Source organism: Carcharodon carcharias, chromosome 28 (genome assembly GCF_017639515.1).
Source record: "Carcharodon carcharias isolate sCarCar2 chromosome 28, sCarCar2.pri, whole genome shotgun sequence".
Taxonomy (NCBI): domain Eukaryota; kingdom Metazoa; phylum Chordata; class Chondrichthyes; order Lamniformes; family Lamnidae; genus Carcharodon; species Carcharodon carcharias.
The window spans coordinates 33,476,459-33,499,034 of NC_054494.1; the positions used below are offsets into that span (position 1 = coordinate 33,476,459).

Here is a 22,576-nt window from a genome sequence, read left to right on the forward strand (position 1 = left end):
TTTCATTTTGACCCAAGTTGGGAATGGAAAATTTACAGCCATTTTTGTTTCACCTAGTATTTTACTTGCAGCCTTTAGTTTGTGTTAGCCCCTTGGATTGACTAATTTCCTTTTGTCTTCCCCTCACTCCACCCTACCCTTCTCCCCGACTACCCCCCATCCCCAACGTACTTTCTATTTCATATGGCCATTTTTGGTTCCCAATCCCCTACCGCCCCAAACCTGGCATTGTGGCAGCCTCCATTTATGAGCGCTTGGAACAGTTCAGTGTTCCTCTTTCAGTAGCTGTGGTTTCTTTTTTAGCTTTTCAAAACTCAATCTCAGCTCCACTTCTGACATAATGTTACAAGCTCAAACACTACAGTCTTTCTAGTGTAATGTCTTTATTGAACTGAATGAATGATGGCTGCTTGTAGAGAGGTCATGGCAAAGGTCACATGACCATGGTAAGCCAGATAGGACATATTGTTTGCATTTCAAAACCCAAACAGCCTTTTCTCCAAGGAAAACAGTCCCAACTTCTCCAATCCATCTTAATCTCTGGAACCATTCTCATGAGTGGTTAGAATCCGTCTGAAAGCTGGTGGAAGCAAATTTAATGGTAGTTTTTCAAATACAATTGGATAAATACTTGGAATAGAGAAAAGCTAGACATATGGAGAAAGAGGGTAAAGGGGGAGTAGGACTAACAAGATTGCTCTTTGAAAAAGCTGCAACAGACTGGAAGGACTGAATGTGCTGAACTGTTTTATGATGCCAAACGCTGCATTGGTTCAATGGAGAGGGGTACCTCCCAACTGAGCCAAGCTGACAGTGGGCAGTAGTGAAGCTCCCCGGCCTCCAGGTGGCGCTGAAGCTCCCCTGCAGGCGAGGAGAGGGCGTCGTTGCTCCGCCGCTGCGGCAGGTGTCGCTATGCTGGAAGTGCAGTCGGCGGGGAGGGGGAGAAGAGGGCCGCTCTTGGCCGGGGAAAAAGATTAGGATCAGGGATCGACTGGTGCCTTGGTTGTGAATCAGAATCAGTCAGTCAGTGTGAGCGAATCGGAGCGGCGCGGGGAGAGAGTCGGACAGGAGACGGGGAAAGCGGATTCCATCGGCGGCGAGACATGGAGATGCGGGTAATGAGGGAGAGTAGCGGAGACCGGGCGAAGTTTGGGCGCTGCGGCCGCTGGACGGACAACAATAGCTGGAGGTGGGCCGGGTTGTCCCGGCAACGGCCAACGTTCTGTTCGATGACGTAACAATGGACCATGTTCCGTTCCCGCTTGTGACGTAACAATGGCCAACGTTCCATTCCCATCGGGTGACGTAACAATGGGTGACGTCTCCTCCCATCCCATCCCCCCCCCCATCCCATCCCCCCCCCACCCCCCCCCCCCCCCCCCCCACCCCCCCCCCACCCCCCCCCCCCATCCCATCCCCCCGGTCTGTGGATCAACTGGTAATTACTCAGCCTCTGGGACCTCAGCTGAGATCCCCCTCCCCCCCTTTGTGTTTTGCCACCTTGCTGTGCACAGTCTGATCCCAACGAGCAGCCCCCTAGATTGACTCATTTCCTCTTGTCTTCCCCCCACCCTATCCCACCCCACCCTTCCCTTCCCTTCTCCCCAACCTACCCCCCCACCTCCCCATCACCAACTTGTACTTCCTATTTCATATATGGCCATTTTTGGTTCCCACTCCCCCACCACCCCAAACCCAGCACTGTGGCTGCCTCCATTTATGAGCGCTTGCTGGAGTAAATTTGCTGACCCAAGGAGTGCAGCCAGCAGGGAGAGCTTCCCTTGGTTTTTACCCCTCTCGCCTTTTTTATTTTGGTTTCTGTTTTTGTTTTCTCACGGGATATGGGCATCGCTGGCTGGTCCAGCCTTTGTTGTCCATCCCTGGTTGCCCTTGAGAAGGTGGTGGTGAGCTGCCTACTTGAACCGCTGCAGTCCCTGTGATGTAGGAACACCCACGGCGCTGTTAGGGATGGAGTTTGACCCAGCGACGGTAAAGGAATGGCGATATATTTCCAAGTCAGGATAGTGAGTGGCTTGGAGGGGAACTTCCAGGTGGTGGGGTGGGGTTCCCATATGCCTGCTGCCCTTGTCCTTCTAGATGGTAGTGGTCACGGGTTTGGAAGCCCCATTCCAGTATGTAATCTAGTATGACATTTCAATGCAGTACAGAAGGAGTGCTGCACATTTGGAGGAATGTTCTTTCAGATGAGATGTGAGACTCTTGGTGTTATTTGATGAGGAGGAGACCAGCCAACATTGTCTAATAATGAAATCATGGATTGTTCATCTTGTATCCGGTTTATAGTGCCTGCCTCCATGTATATTGGTTCGTTAATGGATTCCAAAAGCGGTTTATTAGTTGTGAAATACTTTGGGAAGTTTTTTTGCCCTTGTGAAATGCACTTTGCCTTGGTGCATCATGTGATTGAATCGGTCCTCTGGTGGGATATGTCATATGATCACAGCACAATACACAGTGAAATGGGGCAACAGAAAGCAGTGTTTTGAACAGAAGCTGGCTGCTGAAAACAATGACTCAGGTATTAAATTACTTTCCTGCCCTCTCTCTGCTGTGCATGCCTTCCTGGAATATTTAAAACTGTTGAACAGCTGAGCTGCTCATTTGATGCTGCACCAGGTCTTATCAAATGAATAACAACAGTCAACATATGACTCTCATTGTTTCATTAGTTATCTTCTGGAGGTTCTGGACTTTGGAACATCAGGACAGGAGGAGATGTTTCAGTCCCTGGAGCCTGTTCCATCATTCAGTTAGACTGTGGCTGTTTTGTATCTTGACTTCATAATAATGTGTATTTGTATAATGTTGTCAAATATTCTAGGATGCTTTACAGGAATGCTATCAAAAAAAATTTGACACTGAGCCACAAGCGATACCAGGACAGATGACCAAATGTATTGTCGTAAAGCTGAGTTTTAAGGAACTTATTAAAGGAGGGGAGAGTGTTAGGAACCTGCCTTGCTTTCCGTAACCCTCAATCCCCTTACGGACCCTAAATCTATCAATCTCAGTTTTGGCATTTTTAATTAACAACACCCAGCTCTGCTGCTTTTTAGGGGAAGAGAGTTCCAGATTTCTAACTCCAACCCTTCGTGTGAAGAAATGTTTCCTGACATCACCGCTGGACAGCTGAACTATTAATTTATGCTTACGCCCCTTTGTTTTGGACTCTGTGATTCCCCCCCGCCTTACCCATCTCCCCCTCAAGGAAATAGGATCGACAGAGAGAAACTGTCAAACTCCTTTCATTATCTTAATCTTTAATCTTCTTAGTCAAGGGAATACAAGCCCAGTTTGTGCAGCGTGGACAGAATAGGGAACATTATACTGGGGATCTGAGATCCTCTCTCTCTCTCTCTCTCTCTCTCTTACAGCGCGTTGTCATATTGCCTTGGGTGAATATCCCAAGGGAAAACCAAGGCGAGCCCTGGATTGTTTGGTGAAGATGCTTTTGTTCTGGGCTGTGTTTTGAATTTAATTAGGTGGCACCATACTGAAGGTGTGGATGGGAAATACTGTTGGAGCGTAACCAGGAAGCAATTGTGGAAACCATGACCAGATTGTGTCTGTTTTCAATTACTTCCCAGGAAGATGCCAGTCTTCTGTGATCCACTAATTATTATTGGTATACCCCAGTCCAGAAGCTCTTGGTTTTAACCCCTAATCGACATTTCCTGCTTTGCATGTCATTAGGTACTCTGGGCAAACCCTGATTGATACTGTGGGACTGAAAAGCAGTTTTCATCTCTTGAAATTGCATTTTGTGAGTGTGGTAACAAACCTTTTCAAAGTGTTTCTAGGATTTCCACTTTGTTACTTTCAAACTAGACTCTTAACAAGAAGTGCTTTTGAAAATAAATAATTGTAGCTATTTCATATGTTTTGCTTCTTGCCAAAAAAAATCTCAAGGGTTTAGCACATGTCAATCGTATTCCTCCTTCTCCCCACCCCTTGGTCATGGTTACTGTGTCTCAGCCATTCTGAGCTTCTCTGGTCGCTCATTTCTCCCTGTGTCTCTGCTTTTGGCCTATGAGTAAGAGGTATGATTCACCCCCCCTGGGATTCTCTGCTCTGCTCTCAGTAAACCTATCTTGCACATCAACTGTTTCCAGAGGTGCTGACCTAAGTCTCTGCTTCTCAACCTCGAGAAGCCTGCAAGTTAAATATCGTCCTTGTGTTCGCCTGCAATGCTGAAAATCCAGGTATGAGCGAAGGAGTTCAGGACACCACTGCACACTGATCTTTGTTTCTGCTTCTTACCCTCCCTGAAGTAGTCCTGACTGAATGGAGAAATGCACAGTTCAAAGTAGTAATGCCTTTCTTACTTTCAGTGCATCCCTGCTGGCCCCCCCAACTCTCCATAAACTTCAGCTCGTGTAAAACTCTGTTGCCGCTATCCTACCTTGCACCAAATTCCCATTCACTCATCACCCCTGCTCTCATTGACTTACAGTGGCCCCCACCAGTCAGGCAGCGCCTCCAGTTTAAAGCTCTCATTGTTGCTTTCAAATCCGCCCATAGCCCTCACCCCTCCCTGTCTCTGTATTCTCCTGCAGTGCCACGTCCCGTGGAGATCTTTAAGCACCTTTTCTGGCCTCTTGAGCATCCTTGATTTTCACCTTTTCACTATTTCCTGCGTTGAAAATGCTGTATAAATCCAAGTTGTTGCACTTGCTTCATTTTAAGTATCTGAAATGGACATGGTGTTGTTGAAAGTTGATTTGCCAGTTTGCGAGAGTAGGGTTCATTTTTCATCACCTGCTCGAAATAAAAGTCAGATCTGGTTATGTACTAAGTAGCTAGAACTGGCTTCAGTAACTTGTTAAGTCAATTGCACAAAAATGTTTATTTTCTTATTTCCTCAGTTTTCTCCTCTTATCTCTTGACCATTGCTAGCAAATAAGGAATTGGAGACTTTTTTAATTCTTTCATGGGATGTGGGTGCCACTGGCTAGGCCAGCATTTATTGCCCATTCCTAATTGCCCTTGAGAAGGTAATGATGAGATATAGTTGAAAAGGAAAGGTTCTGAGGGGGCTTGATAGGGTAAATGCTGAGAGAATGTTTCTCTAAAACTAGGGGGCACAGTTTTGGATTAAGGGGTTTCCCACTTAAGATGGAGATGAGGAAGAATTCTTCCTCTCAGAACTCTCTTATTCCAGTGAGCAGTAAAGATTGGGACATTGAATATATTCAAGGCTGAGTTAGACAGATTTTTGATTGACAAGGGAGTCAAGGGTTATGGGGGACAGGCAGGCAAGTGGAGTTGAGGCTACAATCGGGTCAGCCATGACTCTCTTGAATAATGGAGCAGGCTGAAGGGGCTGAAAAACCTACTCCTGCTCTTATTTCTTACGTTCTTATGAAACATTTGCAGGACCTGAGGAACCGGGAATTGGTCCAATTGGATAGTCCTTTCAAGTAGCTGACGCAGACATGATGGGCTGAATGACCTCCTGTGTTGTAGGATTCATTGGATTAGTTCCACTCTATTTTCCAGAAATGGCAATTTTTTACTGAGTGTTGAATTTGGGAGGCTACTGGGATATATTGTCAAAAGTAAGGAATTGAATCAGATTTAATTTCAATTTTGAATAATATAAAGATATAATGGCCAGTAATGAAACATTCACTCCCTCCATCACAGATGCACTGTGGCAGCAGTGTGTACCATCTACAAGATGCACTGCAGCAACTCACCAAGGCTCCTTAGGCAGCACCTTTCAAACCTGCAACCTCTACCATCTAGAAGGACAAGGGCAGTAGCTATATGGGAGTACCACCATCTGGAAGTTCCCTTTCAAGTCACTCACCATCCTGACTTGGAAACACATTGCCGCTGGGTCAGAATCCTGGAACTTCCTTCCTAACAGCACTGTGGGTGTACCTACACCACATGGACTGCAGCGGTTCAAGAAAGCAGCTCACCACCACCTTCTCAATGACAATTTAAATTTTTAAAAAAATTTATTAACAGGATGTTGGCTTCACTGGCTGGGCCAGCATTTATTGCCCATCCCTAGTTGCTCTTGAGAAGCTGGTGGTGAGCTGCCTTCTTGAACTGCTGCAGTCCATGTGTTGTAAGTACACCCACAGTGCTGTAAGGAATGGAGTTCCAGGATGTTGACCCAGTGACAGTGAAAGAATGGCGATATGTTTTCAAGTCAAGGTGGTGAGTAACTTGGAGTGGAACTTCCAGGTGGTGGTGTTCCCACCTGTCTGCTGCCCTTGTCCTTCTAGATGGCAGGAATGGGCATTAAATGCTGTTCAAGAGTTAAATAGGAACAGTGCTTTGTGCTTGGCTGATAGAATGCAGTCACTATGTCTCTGATAAGCATGTTGCCAAAGTGACAGTATAATTCCTAGACTTAGGTCTCAGTGTAACATGGAAACTTGGCTGTGTGACCTCCTTGCCTCTCTGTGCATGTGTGTAGATACAGATCTGCTTATATATCTCTCTGTCTATATACCTGTATGTCTATTTATCCAATTCTCTCTTGAAAGTTATCTTTTAAATCTGTTTCCACTGCCTTTTCAGACAGTGCATTCCAGATCAGAACAATTGACTGCATAAAAAAAATTCTCTTCATCTCCCTCCTGGTTCTTTTGCCAACTAAGTTAAATCTGTGTCCTCTGGTTATTGACCCTCCTGCCATTGGAAACAGAATGAATAAGAAGAAACTATCAAAACCCCTAGTGATGTTCTTATTCTTTCCTTTAGTTCAGGTGTCAGCTGTGCCTTAGTTGGTAATACTCGCATTTCTGATTCAGAAGGTTGTGGGTTCAAATCCCACTCTAGAAACTAGAGGGCAAAATGCAGGCTGACACAATAGTGTAGTACTGGCGGAGTGCTGCACTGTCAAAGGTGCATTTTTTGGATGAGATGTTAAGTTGAGGCCCTGTCTGCCTTCTCAAAATGCTGTTAAAAGAACACAGGCCCTATTTTAGAGAGGAACAGGGGAATTCTCGCTGGTGTCCTGACGAATATTTGTTCCCCAGTCAACATTACAGAAAAACAGATTATCTGATCGTCATCACATTGCTGTTTGTGGGAGCTTGCTGTGCACTAATTGGCTGCCCGTTTTCTACATTACAATAAGAAGACACTTCATTTCAATAACTGTAGAGTGCTTTGGGCGGTCCTGAACTTGTGAATAGCGCTGTACATTTTTTTTCCCTTTTGAGCAGTAATGCTTTATCAGCCTCTTGTGGGAACAACGCTGGCCTGAGATACATGGGAAATATCCCTTTAGGTCAGGGACGTACAGTATTGTTACTGTCATTATTGCTGGCAAATGATTATCTGGTTTCTCTGTTCAAGTTGCTGCCACCAGTGAGAGATAGCTATCTCCCACCTGGAGTGCAAAGTATGCGGAATATTGACGTGATCTGTAGTTGATTCCAGCAGCGGCAGAGTTTGCTGTTTGTGCACGATTTAATTTTTAATGCAGTGAAAACAGGTCTGGGCTTGTGAAGACTGACCGCAGCATCTCCTCATCGATTTAAGAGCATTTGATTCCAAGTCTGGGCTGTTTGAAAACATGCCCTTTGCATTGGGGCTGCTGTTATACTGCAGCTGTTGTGAGTCTGGGCTGTAGTGCATCTTACCATGAGTGATTCCCTTGGGGTTGGGGGGGGGGGGGGTGGTGGGGGATAGGGTTCTTAGTTAGTCATCTTCCTCCCATGTTCTCCCCTTCCCCTTCCGCCCTTGCATATCGAGTGGGGAATTGGCACTAGTATTGTACCAGTGTTCACTTGGGGGCATTTTGTACTAATTCATGGCTGGCAGCATAAACACTGCCCAGTTGCGGAGGCAAAGGAAAAGTTCCAGAGTTTCTGTCAAGAAGTTGAGTGGGCGAAGCAAGTAGAAACTTATTTTCTAAAACCATGTTTGAGGCTCTCCTTCTGTGGAAAGCTGATGAAAATTCTGAAAAGAGTAACCCAGAGTGCAGTGCTATTCTCTGATTCTGTGAACTGTTCATTTGCAGGAGTTAATCTGCGAACGCACAAGTGTGATAGAAAGAAACTTTGAATTGTAAATAAGAGCATTAAAAAAAAGATAAATGGAAGATGACATGTGATTGAGTATTCTGCTGCTGAGATGACCAGATGGCCAGCAGGCCCAAGTGTTGGGTTAGAAATAGTGTCTGGTCAGTCAGGGTGTAATTGTTTGATGGGGGAGCTGTGAAAATTTGACAGTGCTTGTAAGCTTCAGTCTTCAAGATAGGAGCAAGCATCATGACTGGGATAAAAGCAAAATACTGTGGATGCTGGAAATCTGAAATAAAAACAGAAAATGCTGGAAAAACTCAGCAGGTCTGATAGCATCTTTGGAGAGAGAAATGGAGTTAACGTTTCAAGTCTCTATGCTCTGTAGAAGAGTCATACAGACTCGAAACATTAACTCTGTTTCTCTCTCCACAGATGCTGTCAGACCTGCTGAGTTTTTCCAGCATTTTCTGTTTTTAGTTCATTAAGTGACTGGCTTGCTTTGATGTTTGGGACCTGTAAGGTGCGCGCTATATGGCATGTGAGAGGCTGAAACATTGCTGGACATGTTTTATACATGAATTTTGGTTCACTAAACTTGTAATTTTCCATTTTGACTTTGCTGACATGAATTACTTGACCTTGATGTTCTGAATTTTCACTTCACATATACTTTTACACTTAACTGGACTTTTGACCTTGTTTTGGGTAACTTAGAGATAAGTTATGAGGACAGATTCCATAAATCTTTTTTTATTCAATCAAGGGATGTGGGTGTTGCTGACAAGGCTGCAATCTCTTGCATATCCCTAATTGCTCTTGGGAAACTGGTAGGGTGGTGTTTTCTTGAACCGCTGCAGTGCATATGGTGTCGGTAAACCCACAGTACTGTTAGGGAGTAAGTTCCAGGATTTTGACCCAGTGGCACTGAAGGGACAGCGATATGGTTCCAAGTCAGGATGGTATGTAACTTGGGAATGTGCAGGTGGTGGTGATCTCGTGCATGTTGCTCTCGTCCTTCTAGGTGGTAGAGTTTGCGGGTTTGGGAGATTCTGTCAAAAGAGGTTTGGTGGTGTTTTTTTTTTGATATTCATGGGATGTGGGCTTCGCTGGCTGGGCCAGCATTTATTGCCCATCCCTAATTGCCCTTGAGAAAATGGTGGTGAGCTGCCTTCTTGAACCGCTGTAGTCCATGTGGTGTAGGTACATCCACAGTGCTGTTAGGAAGGGAACTCCAGGATTTTGACCCAGGGACAGTGAAGGAACGACGGTATATTTCCAAGTCAGGATGGTGAGTGACTTGCAGGGGAACTTCCAGGTGGTGGTCCTTCTGTGGCCCTCGTCCTTCCAGGTGTTAGTGGTCGTGGGTTTGGAAGCTGCTGTCTAAGGAGCTTTGGTGAATTCCTGCAGTGCATCTTGTAGATGGTACACACTGCTGCTACTGTGCGTCAGTGGTGGAGGGAGTGAATGTTTGTGGATGTGGTGCCAATCAAGCGGGCTGCTTTGTCCTGGATAGTGTCAAGCTTCTTGAGTGTTGTGGGAGCTGCACTCGTCCAGGTAAGTGGGAAGTATTCCATCACGCTCCTGACTTGTGCCTTGTAGATGATGGACAAGCTTTGGGGAGTCAGGAGACGAGTTACTTGTTGCACAATTCCTAGCGTCTGACCTACTCTTGTAGCCACAGTATTTATATGGCTAGTCCAGTTCAGTTTCTGGTCAATGGTAACCCCCAGGAAGTTGATAGTGGGGGATTCAGTGATGGTAATGCCATTGAATGTCAAGGGGCAATTATTAGATTCTCTCTTGTTGGAGATGGTCATTGCCTGGTACTTGTGTGGTGTGCATGTTACACTTGCCACTTGTCAGCCCAAGCCTGGATATTGTCCAGGTCTTGCTGCATTTGGACATGGACTGCTTCAGTATCTGAGGAGTCGCGAATGGTGCTGAACATCATGCAATCATCAGTGAACATCCCCACTTCTGACCTTATGATGGAAGGAAGGTCACTGATGAAACAGCTGAAGATGGTTAGGCCTAGGACACTACCCTGAAGAACTCCGTGGAGCTGAGATGACTGACCTCCAACAACCACAATCACCTTCCTTTGTGCTAGGTATAACTCCAACCAGCAGAGAGTTTTCCCCCTGATTCCTATTAATTCCAGTTTTGCTAGGGCTCCTTGATGCCACACTAAGTCAAATGCTGCCTTGATGTCAAAGTTGATCACTCTCACCTCACCTCGGGAGTTCAGCTCTTGTATCCATGTTTGAACCAAGGCTGTAATGAGATCAGGAGCTGAGTGGCCCTTGTGGAATCCAAACTGGGCATCAGTGAGCAGGTTTTTGCTAAGCAAGTGCTGCTTGATAGCACTGTTGATGATGCCTTCCGTTACTTTACTGATGATCGAGAGTATACTGATGGGCTGGTATTTGGCCGGGTTGGATTTGTCTTGCATTTTGTGTACAGAACATACCTGGGCAATTTTCCACATAGCCAGGTAGATGCCAGTGTTGTAGCTGTACTGGAACAGCTTGGCTACGGTCGCTGCAAGTTCTGGAGCACAAGTCTGCAGTACTATTAATGGAATATTGTCAGGGCCCATAGCCTTTGCAGTATCCAGGACCTTAAGCAGTTTCTTGACATCACATGGAGTGAATCCAATTGGCTGAAGACTGGTACCTGTGATGCTGGGGACCTCCAGAGGAGGCGGAGTTGGATCATCCATTCGGCACTCCTGGCTGAAGATTGTTGCGAATGCTTCAGTCTTATCTTTTGCACAGATATGCTGGGCTCCTCCATCATTGAGGATGGGGATATTTGTGGAGCCTCCTCCTCCAGTGAGTTGTTTAATTGTCCAACACCATTCACAACTGGATGTGGCAGGACTGCAGAGCTTAGATCTGATCCGTTGGTTGTGGGATCGCTTAGCTCTATCACTTGCTGCTTATGCTGTTTGGCACGCAAGAAGTCCTGTGTTACAGCTTCACCAGGTTGACACCTTATTTTTAGGTATGCCTGGTGCTGCTCCTGGCATGCCCTCCTGTACTCTTCATTGAACCAGCGTTGATTCCCTGGCTTGATGGTAATGGTAGAGTGGGGGATATGCTGGGCCATGAGGTTACAGATTGTGTTCGAGTACAATTCTGCTGCTGTAGATGGCCCACAATGCATCATAGATGCCCAGTCTTGAGTTGCTAGATCTGCTCAAAATCTATCCCATTTAGCACAGTGGTAGTGCCACACATCACGATGGAATCCTCAATGTGAAGGTGGGACTTCGTCTCCACAATGACTGTGCAGTTACTCCTAGAGATACTGTCATGGACAGATGCATCTGTAGCAGGCAGGTTGTTGAGGATGAGGCCAAGTATATTTCCCCCTCTTGTTGGTTCCTTCACCATCTGCCACAGACCCAGTCTAGCAGCTATGTCCTTTAGTACTTGGCCAGCTCGGTCAGCCGTGGTGCTACTGAGCCACTCTTGGTGATGGACATTGAAACCCCCCACCCAGAGTACATTCTGTGCCCCTGCCACCTTCAGTGCTTCCTCCATGGAAAGCTGAGGGAGGGTGGTGTGTGGTAATCAGCAGTTGATGTTGAGGACTCCCAGGGCAACTGCCTCCCGACTGTATACCACTTTGGGGATGGTGATGGGACATTATCTGTGAGGATGACTGTGTCGGACTGTTGACTGGTCTGTGAGACAGCTCTCGAGGGCTTTGCAGGGTCGACAGGGCTGAGTTTGCTGTTGTTGTTTCCGCTGCCTAAGTTGATGCCAGGTGGTCCGTCTGGTTTTATTCTTTTTTTGTGACTTTTGTAGAGGTTTATTGCAACTGAGGGCCAACCACATTTCTGTGTGAGTCATATGTAGGGACATAATGTCCTTTCTCTAAGGGACATTAGCGAATCAGATGGGTTTTTAACAACAATTAACAATGGTTTCACGGTCATCTTCCAGATCTTTTTATTATTAAATTCAAATTCCACCATCTGCCATGGGTCCCCAGAGCATTACCCTGGGTCTCTGGATTCCTAGTCCATCGTCAGTACCACTATGTCATCACCTCCCCATGTTGCAGTGCATCTTGTAGGGATTAAATATTTTGAGGTGGTGGTTGGGGTGCAGATTAAGTGGACTGCTTTGTCTTCAATGGTGTTGAGTTTTTTGAATTTTGTTAGACCAACATTCATCCAGGCAAGTGGAGAGTATTCCATCACACTCCTGACTTGAGCCTTATAGATGATGGACAGGCTATGGGAGTCAGAAGGTGGTTTACTTGCTGCGGAATTTCCAGCCCGTGACCTGTGTTGTATTCACTTTCGTTTAGAAAATTGAAGGGTGATCTAATCAAGACCAATGCCTGTATAATTTCAAAACACATCATCACAAAAAGCCTGCAGATTTATTAAAGTGTAGATGTGATATGTACTTATGGCAACACCCGAGATTGCCTACAATGCTGGCATTGAAGGTCTGTCACAGCCAGCTAAACTCAATTACTTCCAGATGCCTCCCTTCTCCATCTCACAACCTATGACTATGTTTTACCTCATTTGCAGCTGTTTCTCGCTGCAGTACTCCATGGGCAGCTGCATACCATTACCATTTAGCCACTTCCCATACCAGTCCCTTTCAGGATGCCTCTAGTTCTGTGAAATGTGTTCCAGTTAGCAAGGCAGAAAAGAGGAACTAAGCCTCCAGTCCAAACGAATCTGAATGTAAGCATTGCATGACCAGGCCAAGAAGCAGACTGCACATGACCTCTTAACTCCATCCCTTTCACTGTCTTATGATGTTAGCTGTTTTTTAAACTGCAGAAATAGCCTAAAAGATAGAATCTGTGGTGTTCAAAAATTTTGATAGAGTAAATAAAGAGAAACTGTTTCCAGTGGCAGAAGGATCGTTAACCAGGGGAAACAGATTTGAGGTAATAGGTGTTACCTTGAGCGCCAATTATGATCTGGAATGTGCTGCCCGAAAGGGCGGTGGAAGCAGATTCAACAGTAACTTCTGGAAGAGAACTGGTGATATACTTGAAAAGGAAAAAAATTGCAGAGCTGTGAGGAAAGAGTGGGGTAGTGGAGCTAAACGTATAGCTCTTTCAAAGCTGCCATAAGCATGATGGGCTGAATGGCCTGTGCTGTATGATTCCATGATATGTAATTATTTTGCGTAAAATGGATTTCCCTTCCATTTCTCAATGTTAATTTCTAACAAAATATCTTTACATAGCCTTGCAGGGATCTTTCTTGCTGATCTTACAAGCCAGCATCCTCATGGAAAGACGCCAGTAATTGTTTCTCAGAGAGAATTGTGAAGGTTAACCCTGGCGTAGGGAAATTCTGAAGCTTTTTGTTTTGTGTTATCAGGTTACTGTCTTCAGTGGATAGTTCTGACAAAAAAAAGCCCCTTCCCGTTCTTGCGCATGATGTAATCTGTTACTGTCTTCCTACCACTTGTGATGTGTTGGACTCGGGCCCAACTTGTGTAACACACTGTTATGCTGGCTTTGGCTTTTTTAACTGCTGGAAACGTGTGTGTGTGTCACTGGAGCAGTGGAAAGAAAAGGGTACTGAGAAAATCATAAGCTTCTTCACCCGTTTCGAAATGTTCAAAAAATGTTCATTTTTCTTTGAAAATGTAGTTTGCTTCCCCAGCTAAAATTGTAAAACAGCACATCTCCCTGGCGTTGTCCAAGATAACTCAGGTTATGGGTATCATTTGTTCCACACATGTACTAGGCAGTGCTTGTGTCCAAAAAAATAAAGCCCAACCACATCCCCCTAACATCAACATCAAATTGCCCATCATCAACATTTTGGGGATTGTCACTGCTTGGGGCTTAATCATTCATATCAACACGCAGACTACAAGAGCAAAGTGGTGGGTGGCTTCCTCCATTCTGCTGGAAGGTTGCCATGATCAAGTTTGGAGTGCAGTTGAATAATGCTGCTTCCTCACTTGAATGGGTGTTGCTGTAACAATGCTGGAGAAGCTCAGCATCACCCAAGACTGGGCAATTCACTCACGAAAGTGACTCCCATTCCCCCCATGGCCTTGCTCCTCCCCATCTCTGTAACCTCCTCCAAGATCTCTGTCCACCACCAGTTCTGGCCTCTTGCGCATCCCTGATTTTAATCGCTCTACCATTGGTGGCCTTGCCTTTGCTGCCTGCATTAAGTTCTGAAATTCCTTCCCCAAACCTCTCCACCTCTTTCTCAAGAGGCTGTTTAAAACCCACCTCTTCAACCAAACATTCAATCACCTGCCCTAATATCTCTTTTTTCGGCTTGGTGTCGAAAGATGTTTGATAACCCTGTGGTGAAACACCTTGATATGTTTTGCTATGTTAAAGGCGCTATATAAATGTAAGCTGGTAATGTGGCCTTGATGGTGACACAACCTACAAATTGTGAACCAACCATGGCCTCGGGTCAGCCAGAGTCTGAACATTCTTTGCTGAGGAACCTGTAGTAGATTGGAAAATATTTGCAAGTTTCAAGGCAGAAGTGACCAGCATAGTAGGTGGTTTAATTTCTCTATAGGGGCTGGCTTGTGTTGGTAACCCTGCTCCCACACAAATAAAATGTGTAAAGAGTTCCTGATAGTCATGCTGGACTCCTGTTGTGACAATTTAGTAATGTTCTAGTCAAATCAGGAATGTCAAGAGATAATGTCTAAATTATAATGGTCACTGAGCTCATCAGATGTTTACTTTGATTCCTGGTTAAGTGCTTAGAAAGACATCTATGTTTTGGCAGAAGGTTAATACGTTGAGGGCCATTTTAACTCCTCAAAAATGATGGTGGGTTGGGGCCAGGTGGGATGTTAATTTTTAAAATCTCAAACTTGCCTCCAAATTGCCCATTCCGCGTTTTAACAAAGGCGACCAGAGCAAGCAACCCATTGCCAGGAGCTAGGTTGGCCCATTAAGCTTTAGGATGAGGCTGCATGCCTCCGAATTTAACCTACTTGGAAAAAGAGGACACGGATTGAGTGTCTGAACCCCTCTTCCCTGCGAGACCCGCTCCGGTCATGATCAGACCTTTGTGTTTCACCTGGTAGAGTTCTGAACCTCTAAAGCGTAACCTGTCTGCCATACTTTGCATATTAACTGGCATTTGTTAGTAAAATCAATTGATGCTACATTGAGCTTGTATTTGCCATCCTGACACTTCTCTGTTCCTACTTACTGTTATTTTCCATCTCATTTTAAATGTATATGTCACACTTCCAGACGGGGAAATGTTTTTTCTTCAAAAAAAGCAAATGCAGTCATCTGAGGCAGAATGTTAACTTTAGTGTGAACTTACCAAATAGATAATACCAATATTGTGATCATTTCCTGCCTCCACCCCTCCCCCTGTTCTCTCTCAACGTTTACTCTTGTTTGTCCTGTAGAAAAGTGAAGACGCTCTCGATTGGTAGGGTGCTGTCGAAACATAGACTGTTATTGCAAATCTGCAGTTGAATCAGTTCTGAACAGATGGGTCCAGGGTCCATGGAGGATAAATGGTGTTTGGTGGTTCCTCCAGAAGTTTTGTACCATAGTGAAGGTCCTTTCCATGGTAGATTTCAGACGCTAACATGTGAAGGCTGACGAATGAATACCAAAGGGTGGAATGGAAGCATGTTCACTTTCCAAATTTGTAAGAGGTGGCAGGAGCTGCCTTTCAGAATTTCAGATCTTCTGAAAGCAGTATACAACCGATGAAATACTTTTGAAGTGTAGTCAGTTTTGGATTGTAGGAAACTTGGCAGCCAATTTGGATACTGCAAGCTCCCACAAACAGCCATGTGATAATAATCAGATAATCTCTTTTAGTGATGTTGGTTGAGGAATAAATATTGGCCAGAATACTGGAGATAACTTCTCTCCTCTTCTTAAAATAGTGTTGTGGGATCTTTAATGTCCATCTAAGAGAGCAGACAGGGTCTTATCTCATCTGAAAGACAGCACCTCTGATAGTGCAGCACTTCCTCAGTACTGGCACTGGAAGTGTCAGCCTTGATTATGCGCGCGAGTCTCTGGAGTGAGGACTTGAACTCACAACTTTCTGATTCAGAGGCATGAGAGCTACTTGCTGAGCCATATCTGGTAACTCTGTGGATCTGATGTTACCAGTGATCTTCCAAGGGGGAACTTAGTTACTCACATATGAGAGAAGCTATGTTCCCCTTTACTGTGTTTTACAGTGGCTTCCTTAACTAAAGCAGATTGAGATTTGGCATGTGAAAAGCGAGAAGCAACTGTGAACAGGGTGTGCAGAGTGAAGATGTACTTTTTATATCAGATAATCAGATATTCCATTCCTTATAGTCTTTGCAGCAATAATGCTTGCTTAGCCATAAAAATATATTGCAGAGCCACACTGATGTAATCATCAGGATCATTGTGCAATGGACTCTTACATAATTAAGGGCAGCAGCTGGTGCAAAGAGATACACAGAATGTTGGTGGGTTATTGCGAGTGGAGCTGTGACTAAGAACGTTATGTGGGTATATTGGTCATCAAAATGGTGGTTAAACAGAGGCCTCTGCTATAATGGAGAAATGTTCATGTTTTGCAGTGACTGCAATTATTGTTTGTAAACGTTGCTTTCAATCTTTCTTCTGTCCTGACCAACTTCCAGCTCTCACAAGCTCTCCCTGTTTGTTGTCTCGTGACAGGAATGTGCTGAGATGGGTTTTTATTGGATCTTGGGTTGGTATTTAATAAAGATTTTAAAGGAGCTTTTTATTTATTTGTTCATGGGATGTGGGCATTGCTGGCTAAGCAAGCATTTATTCCCTTTCCTTAATTGCCCCTGAGAAGCTGGTGGTGAGCCGCTGTTTTGAACTGTTGCAGTGCATGTGGTGTAGGTACACCCATAGTGTTGTTTGCACATTCTTAACCTCATTTTGACATTTTTTTTGGCTGTGCTGCCCTATAGTTCCTGCATGTGGGTTTCTATTCCTTGGCCTCATTCAGATACAGTCAGAATGTCCAGTGGCCAACTAAAGCATTCTTGTTTTTTTTTGCATAAATTTTCTTTTGAGTGACCCAGAACCGCAGGTTACCAGGCTTAACTCCAAGCCTGTGCGGAGTTATGTGCCAACGTTTGGGGTGCTCCAGTGGGATCCAATGTCTCGTAGCTACACATGCAGCTTGAATTTCTCACTCAGCTTGGATAGATAGTAGCTACTGTTGAATACTGAGCATTGGGAGAGAGCAGAGCAGAGCAGACCATAACTGGAATTTTCCCCATAAAGCCTGCTTGTTGACTGGTCTTACTACAACAACTTATAGAGCAGTTTTAACAGAGCAAAACACCGTGGCGTGCTTCACAGGAACAATTATCAAATGCAGTTTGACACCGACTCACATCTGGAGATATTAGAGCAAGTGACCAAAAGCTTGGTCAAAGAGGGAGGTTTTAAGGAGCATCTTGAAGGAGGAGAGAGACCTAAAGAGGTTTGTGGAGGGAATTCTGCTTAGAGCTTAGAGTGTAGACAGTTGCTAACGGTTGAGCGATTAAACTCGGGGTACATAGAGGCCAGATTTAGAGGACTGCAGATACCCCTGAGGGTTGCAGGGCTGGAGGAGACTACAGAGATGGGGAGGGGTGAGGCCACGGATGGATTTGAAAACTAGGATGACAATTTATGTAAAGGCGTTGTCGGACCGAGAGCCAGTGTAGGTCAGCGAGCATTATGATGTTGGATGAATGAGACTTGGTTCCAGTTGGGATGCGAGCAGCAGAGGTTCAACCAGAAGAGCATTGGAATAGTGGAGTGCAGAAGTAACAAAGGGACGGTTGGAGAAAATACGTGAAGTATGACTACTTTTGTGTAAATATGGCTTGTTTCTAGAGCATAGAAGATGGTGGGGTGATCTGACCAAGCTGTTTAACATGTTAAAAAGATTCAGCAGGGTAGAGGCAGAGAATCTGAAGTAATCAAGGCATGAAACGATCATAAAATGAGCATTGTGCCTTCAGGAACACAATCAGGAAGCACTTTCTCCACAGGAAGGGGAGTGGGAATCTGGAATTCTCGCTCCTAAAGGCTTTGGATCGGGGAGGGTTGCGGGTGGGGGGAGTTGTCACTCTCAAGACAGAAAGGGGGATTTTGTTAGCTGAGAGCAGCCAGGTATATGGAGCAAATATGGGTAAGTGGAGTTGAGATACAGATCTGCCTTGTTCTTGAATGATGCCTGTCTGTCAAAGCTCGATCAGTGTGTGGAATTCAGGATAACTTAATTGAGAATGTACAGTCATTAACATTGCTGTTTGTTGTTTTCTTTTGCAGGAGACGCTGGATCTGTATAGAGAGACAGTATGGCTGTATCTTGGAAAGGGGAAGAGTTACGTGAATGCACGGTGCCAAGGCCTGGAGCCCTGGCAAATTATCGCCATTACTGCTCTGACCACACTGCTGGTCGTGTGGCTGCATGGGTTCATATTCCAACAGCAAAGTAAGTTTATAAGGACATGTTTTCTTTTAAATTTGCATTTATTTGGCATCTTTCAAACTTTAGGATGTCCCAATATATTTTACAACCAATGAAGTACTTTTGAAGTGTTGTCACTGTTGTAATGTAGGAAACTCTGCAGCCAGTTTTCACACAGCAAGCTCGCATAAAAAGCAATGTGATAATGATCTGATAACCTATTTTTTTGGTGATGTTGATTGAGGGATCAATGTTGGCCTGGACAATAGGGAGAACTCCCCTGCTCTTCAAAGCAGTGCCATGGGATCTATTGCTTCCACCTGCAAGGGCAGACAGGGGCTTTGTTTAATGTCTCATCCAAAAGACGGCACCTCCAACAGTGTAGCACTTCCTCAGTGCTGGCACTGGAGTGTCAGCCTAGATTTTGTGCTCAATCCTCTGGAGTGGGACTTGAACCCCCAACATTCACACTCTGAGGAGGATGTTCCACGGAGCCACAGCTGAAAGCTCATTACAAAATTTTTCTGTATTTGGGTTATGTGAGGTTTACAAGAGGAATACACCAGTAAATGAAGCTTTTTTTTTGGCTTGGAAGCAGTGTGGGATTACGGGTTGATCTGTTTGTATTTGAGGTTAGAGTGAAACATCACAGTGGTGTGTCGGACTCCAGAATGCATTACAGAAGATCCACAGGTTCACCTTAAAGTATTTCAGCCATCCCTGAGTAAGTCATTTTGTGATTCGTGTTTATTTTCTAACTTCTGACATTTAAACATTTTACAAATCTCTCCACAGGTATTTCCTCAAGACTTCAAAAGTTCTTTTTCAGAATTGTAAGGAAATTGCCATTTCTAGCTGTCACAGTGAGTATGCTTTTCTGTTTAACAAGCTATATTTATTTTCAATAAGCCAGGGATAGGGAGTAGATTTTCACATTTGAACATAGGAAGATGAATTTCCTCTGTACATCTTGTACCCTCCTTCCTTGCTGAGGGGACCATCTCCTTCAATTCCAGTTGGATTTTTTGAAACCTTTTACAAGTTGACTTGATCAGGGATTATTATGAAAGAAAGACAGACTTGCCTTTATATAGTGCCTTTTGCAACCTCAGGACATCCCAAAGTGCTTTACAGCCAATGTAGTACTTTTAATGTTGTGAAACACAGTTGCTGTTTTGCGCACAGCAAGGTCACACAAACCTTGTTTGAAGGCAATGCTCATTAAAGCTGTTTTAGTGATGTTCATTGAGGGATAAATATTGGCCAAGACACTGGGGAGAACCCTTCTTTGAAATAGTGTCATGGCATCTTGTACACCCACTGGGAAGGCAGACGAGGCTTTGGGGGTTAATGTCTTGTACAAAAGACAGGCCCCTCTGACAATGCAGCTCGCCTGAATACTGAACTGGGGGCGTCAGTCTTGATTTTGTGCCCCAGTCAACGGAATGGGGCTTGAATCTGTGGCTTTCTGACTCGGAAGCAAGAGTACTACCAGCTAAGCCACGGTTGACACATTTTTTAAAACTCAACCCTCCTTCCAATGGCCGGAATGTCTTACTAATCCTGGTTGAGCTCGATATGTGCCACTTGCCTCGTATCTGATATGCTCCTGAGTCACGTTGTAATGCATTGTTGGACTTTTATTTGGGATGGTAAAAGCCTAGAGGGAGCTGACAGTCTTTGTGGAAAGATAAACTCTCCTCAGAGCCTTTGTGCTCGATGCCTTTGAGGGATCCAAACTCTAACAAAGCCTCAATTGAGCTACAGATGTTTTGTTTGTCAGCGAAGAAGAGGGTTTCAAAAATATTTTATTTATCTTTGAATACATCAATCTCCTATACAGTGTATCTTTCTCTTGTGGATTGCTTGAACATTAAGAGAATATAACATTAAACTGTAATGTTAAAGTACATTTCTGAATAATAGTTGTACGTCTGCAGTGGGGTCTTTGTTGTGATTATTGGCAACTACAGAAGGCAGGAAGATTGCCCATTCTCAAGCTTTCTGGACATCCTGGCTTGCAGCGTGATAACTTGAATTGTAAAGTTTGTCGCTGCAGATTGTACATTTGATCATTGATCATATAGCACAGAGGATACCATTCAGTCCTGATGTGATGGCTCTTTTTAAAGAGTGGTCCAGTTTATTTTTCCCCCCCATCCCCCATCCCCCAGCCCCAGCTCTTTCCCCATAATCCTGCAAATTAGTTCTCTTCAGCTACGCATTTAATTGCTTTTTAAAATTTCCAATGGTATCTTCAGTAGAGCGTGTTTCAGATCTTTACAGCCTTCTGTGTGAAGAAATGCCTCATCATTTCCACTCCAGTTCTTTAATTATTTTAATTCAGTGGCCTCTGGATACTGACCCACTTGCCAAGGGAAACAGTTTGAATCCCTGTATTAGGTCTCCCTTATCTTTCTCTGCTCTAAGGAGAACAATCCCAGCTTCCCCAATCTCCACATAAGTGAAGTGGCACATCCTTGGATAAAAGCAAAATACTGCGGATGTTGGAAATCTGAAACAAAAACAGGAAATGCTGTAAAAACTCAGCAGGCCTAGCAGCATCTATGGAGAGAAATAGAGTTAACGTTTCGAGTCCGTATGACCCTTCTTCAGAGCTCTGAAGAAGGGTCATACGGACTCGAAACGTTAACTCTGTTTCTCTCTCCACAAATGCTGCTAGACTTGCTGAGTTCTTACAGCATTTTCTGTTTTTGTGGTACATCCTTGGTACCTTTTGAAACCTTCTGTGCACCCCCTCTAAGGCCTTGACATCCCTCCTAAAGTGTGGTATCCAGAAATGGACACAATACTCCCTCTGAGGGCTAACCAGTGATTTGTAAATGTTTTTGCATTTCATGCTTTCATTTACAAAGTCAGGTATCTTAAACGCTTTCTTTTACTGCCTTATCAACCTCTTCAAAGATTTGTGAATATGTACCCAAGGGACCTCTGTTCTTGCACCCCTTTGAAAATAGTTTCACTTATATTATGCACCCTCTCCATGTTCGTCCTCCTAATGTCTGTCACTTTATACTTACCCACATTAAACTACATTCACCATGTGCCTGCTTATTTCAGCGTCTATGTCCTTCTGAAGTCTGCTAACATACAGCTCACTATTTACTATACTGCTAAGGATTATGTAGTTGGCAAACTTTGAAATTATGCTACCTACATCCAGGTCCAGGATATTTAGATAAACACTGATCTGAGAGAGTGAATGAAAAACTGCTCTCCAGACTGATAATTTAAGTATTTTTGATTAGGTGTTTATCATCAGTGTGAGGTGCTGGGGATGGAATCACAGCATGGACACATAAACAATGATGAACTGAAAAAGATGCACAGGCCACCGGGCCTATTGCATACTGTACAATAGTGATATCTTGTACATCATTATACAGAGACTCCTCAACCACCTGGAGCCAAGTGACCTCTTGGGAGAGGTGAGAAAACAGATTTTAAAAAGTCAATTTGGGGTGCAAGACAATTTGGTAAAGTCCTCTCTCAGCCCCTTAAAGCAATTGAAAATAGTTCAGAAAATCACCTTGATGCTGATTAATGTTACACAGCACCTTGTACCAGGCTGATCTCTGCCCAGCTATAAACAAGCCTAGCTTTCACTTAGAGGGAAGTCAGTGTTTATTGCACGGGCAATGTGGGTTCAACGCAGAGTGAAGTTTCCATTTTCCTGACCCCTGATGTTCTAACCTGTTGCCATTGTGACTTTTCTGCTTTGCACATTAGCAATGGCTTGAATCACCACAGCTTCCAGCACACTAAGAGGCCTGTTGGTACATCTGAGCCTGTACGGACTCTTTATGAGAGCAGTCTTGAACTAGCTCCACTGTTGTAATCTCTGCCTCAGCCCTGTATCTTCAAACCCTTCAAATGCCGATCCACTTCCTTTCCCTAAAACTTGCAATGTCTCTACTCCAAACACTTCCTGTGGTGAAAATTTCTAGTTCTCTATGTAAGGTTACTGGCCAGGAACATCACGGTTGTGTGTTTGCCCTATTTTTTTTCAAGCTCTGTTTTGAGGGGGGAATAAACCTTTTCTTTTTGGAATTTTAGCTGTTGGATCATACAAAGGAGTTTTCTTTTAACCGTCTCTGATCAACATGGTGACAGT

At 44.4% G+C, this 22,576-nt stretch overlaps 1 protein-coding gene across 2 annotated transcripts in view; it reads left to right on the plus strand.

Moving 5' to 3' along the window:
- The first annotated feature begins 967 nt into the window (after positions 1-967).
- Positions 968-22,576, plus strand: part of sgpl1 (sphingosine-1-phosphate lyase 1) — a 72,188-nt gene continuing 50,579 nt past the window's right edge. The window contains exons 1-3 of one of the 2 annotated variants that reach the window (XM_041176548.1): positions 968-1,115; positions 18,300-18,465; positions 19,237-19,304. In XM_041176548.1, the coding sequence (XP_041032482.1) occupies positions 1,104-1,115; positions 18,300-18,465; positions 19,237-19,304 (246 nt within the window). In that variant the 5' untranslated portion in view covers positions 968-1,103. Of the gene's footprint in view, positions 1,116-2,420; positions 2,540-18,299; positions 18,466-19,236; positions 19,305-22,576 lie in introns of those variants that run through there. The other variant, XM_041176549.1, reaches the window with a different exon arrangement.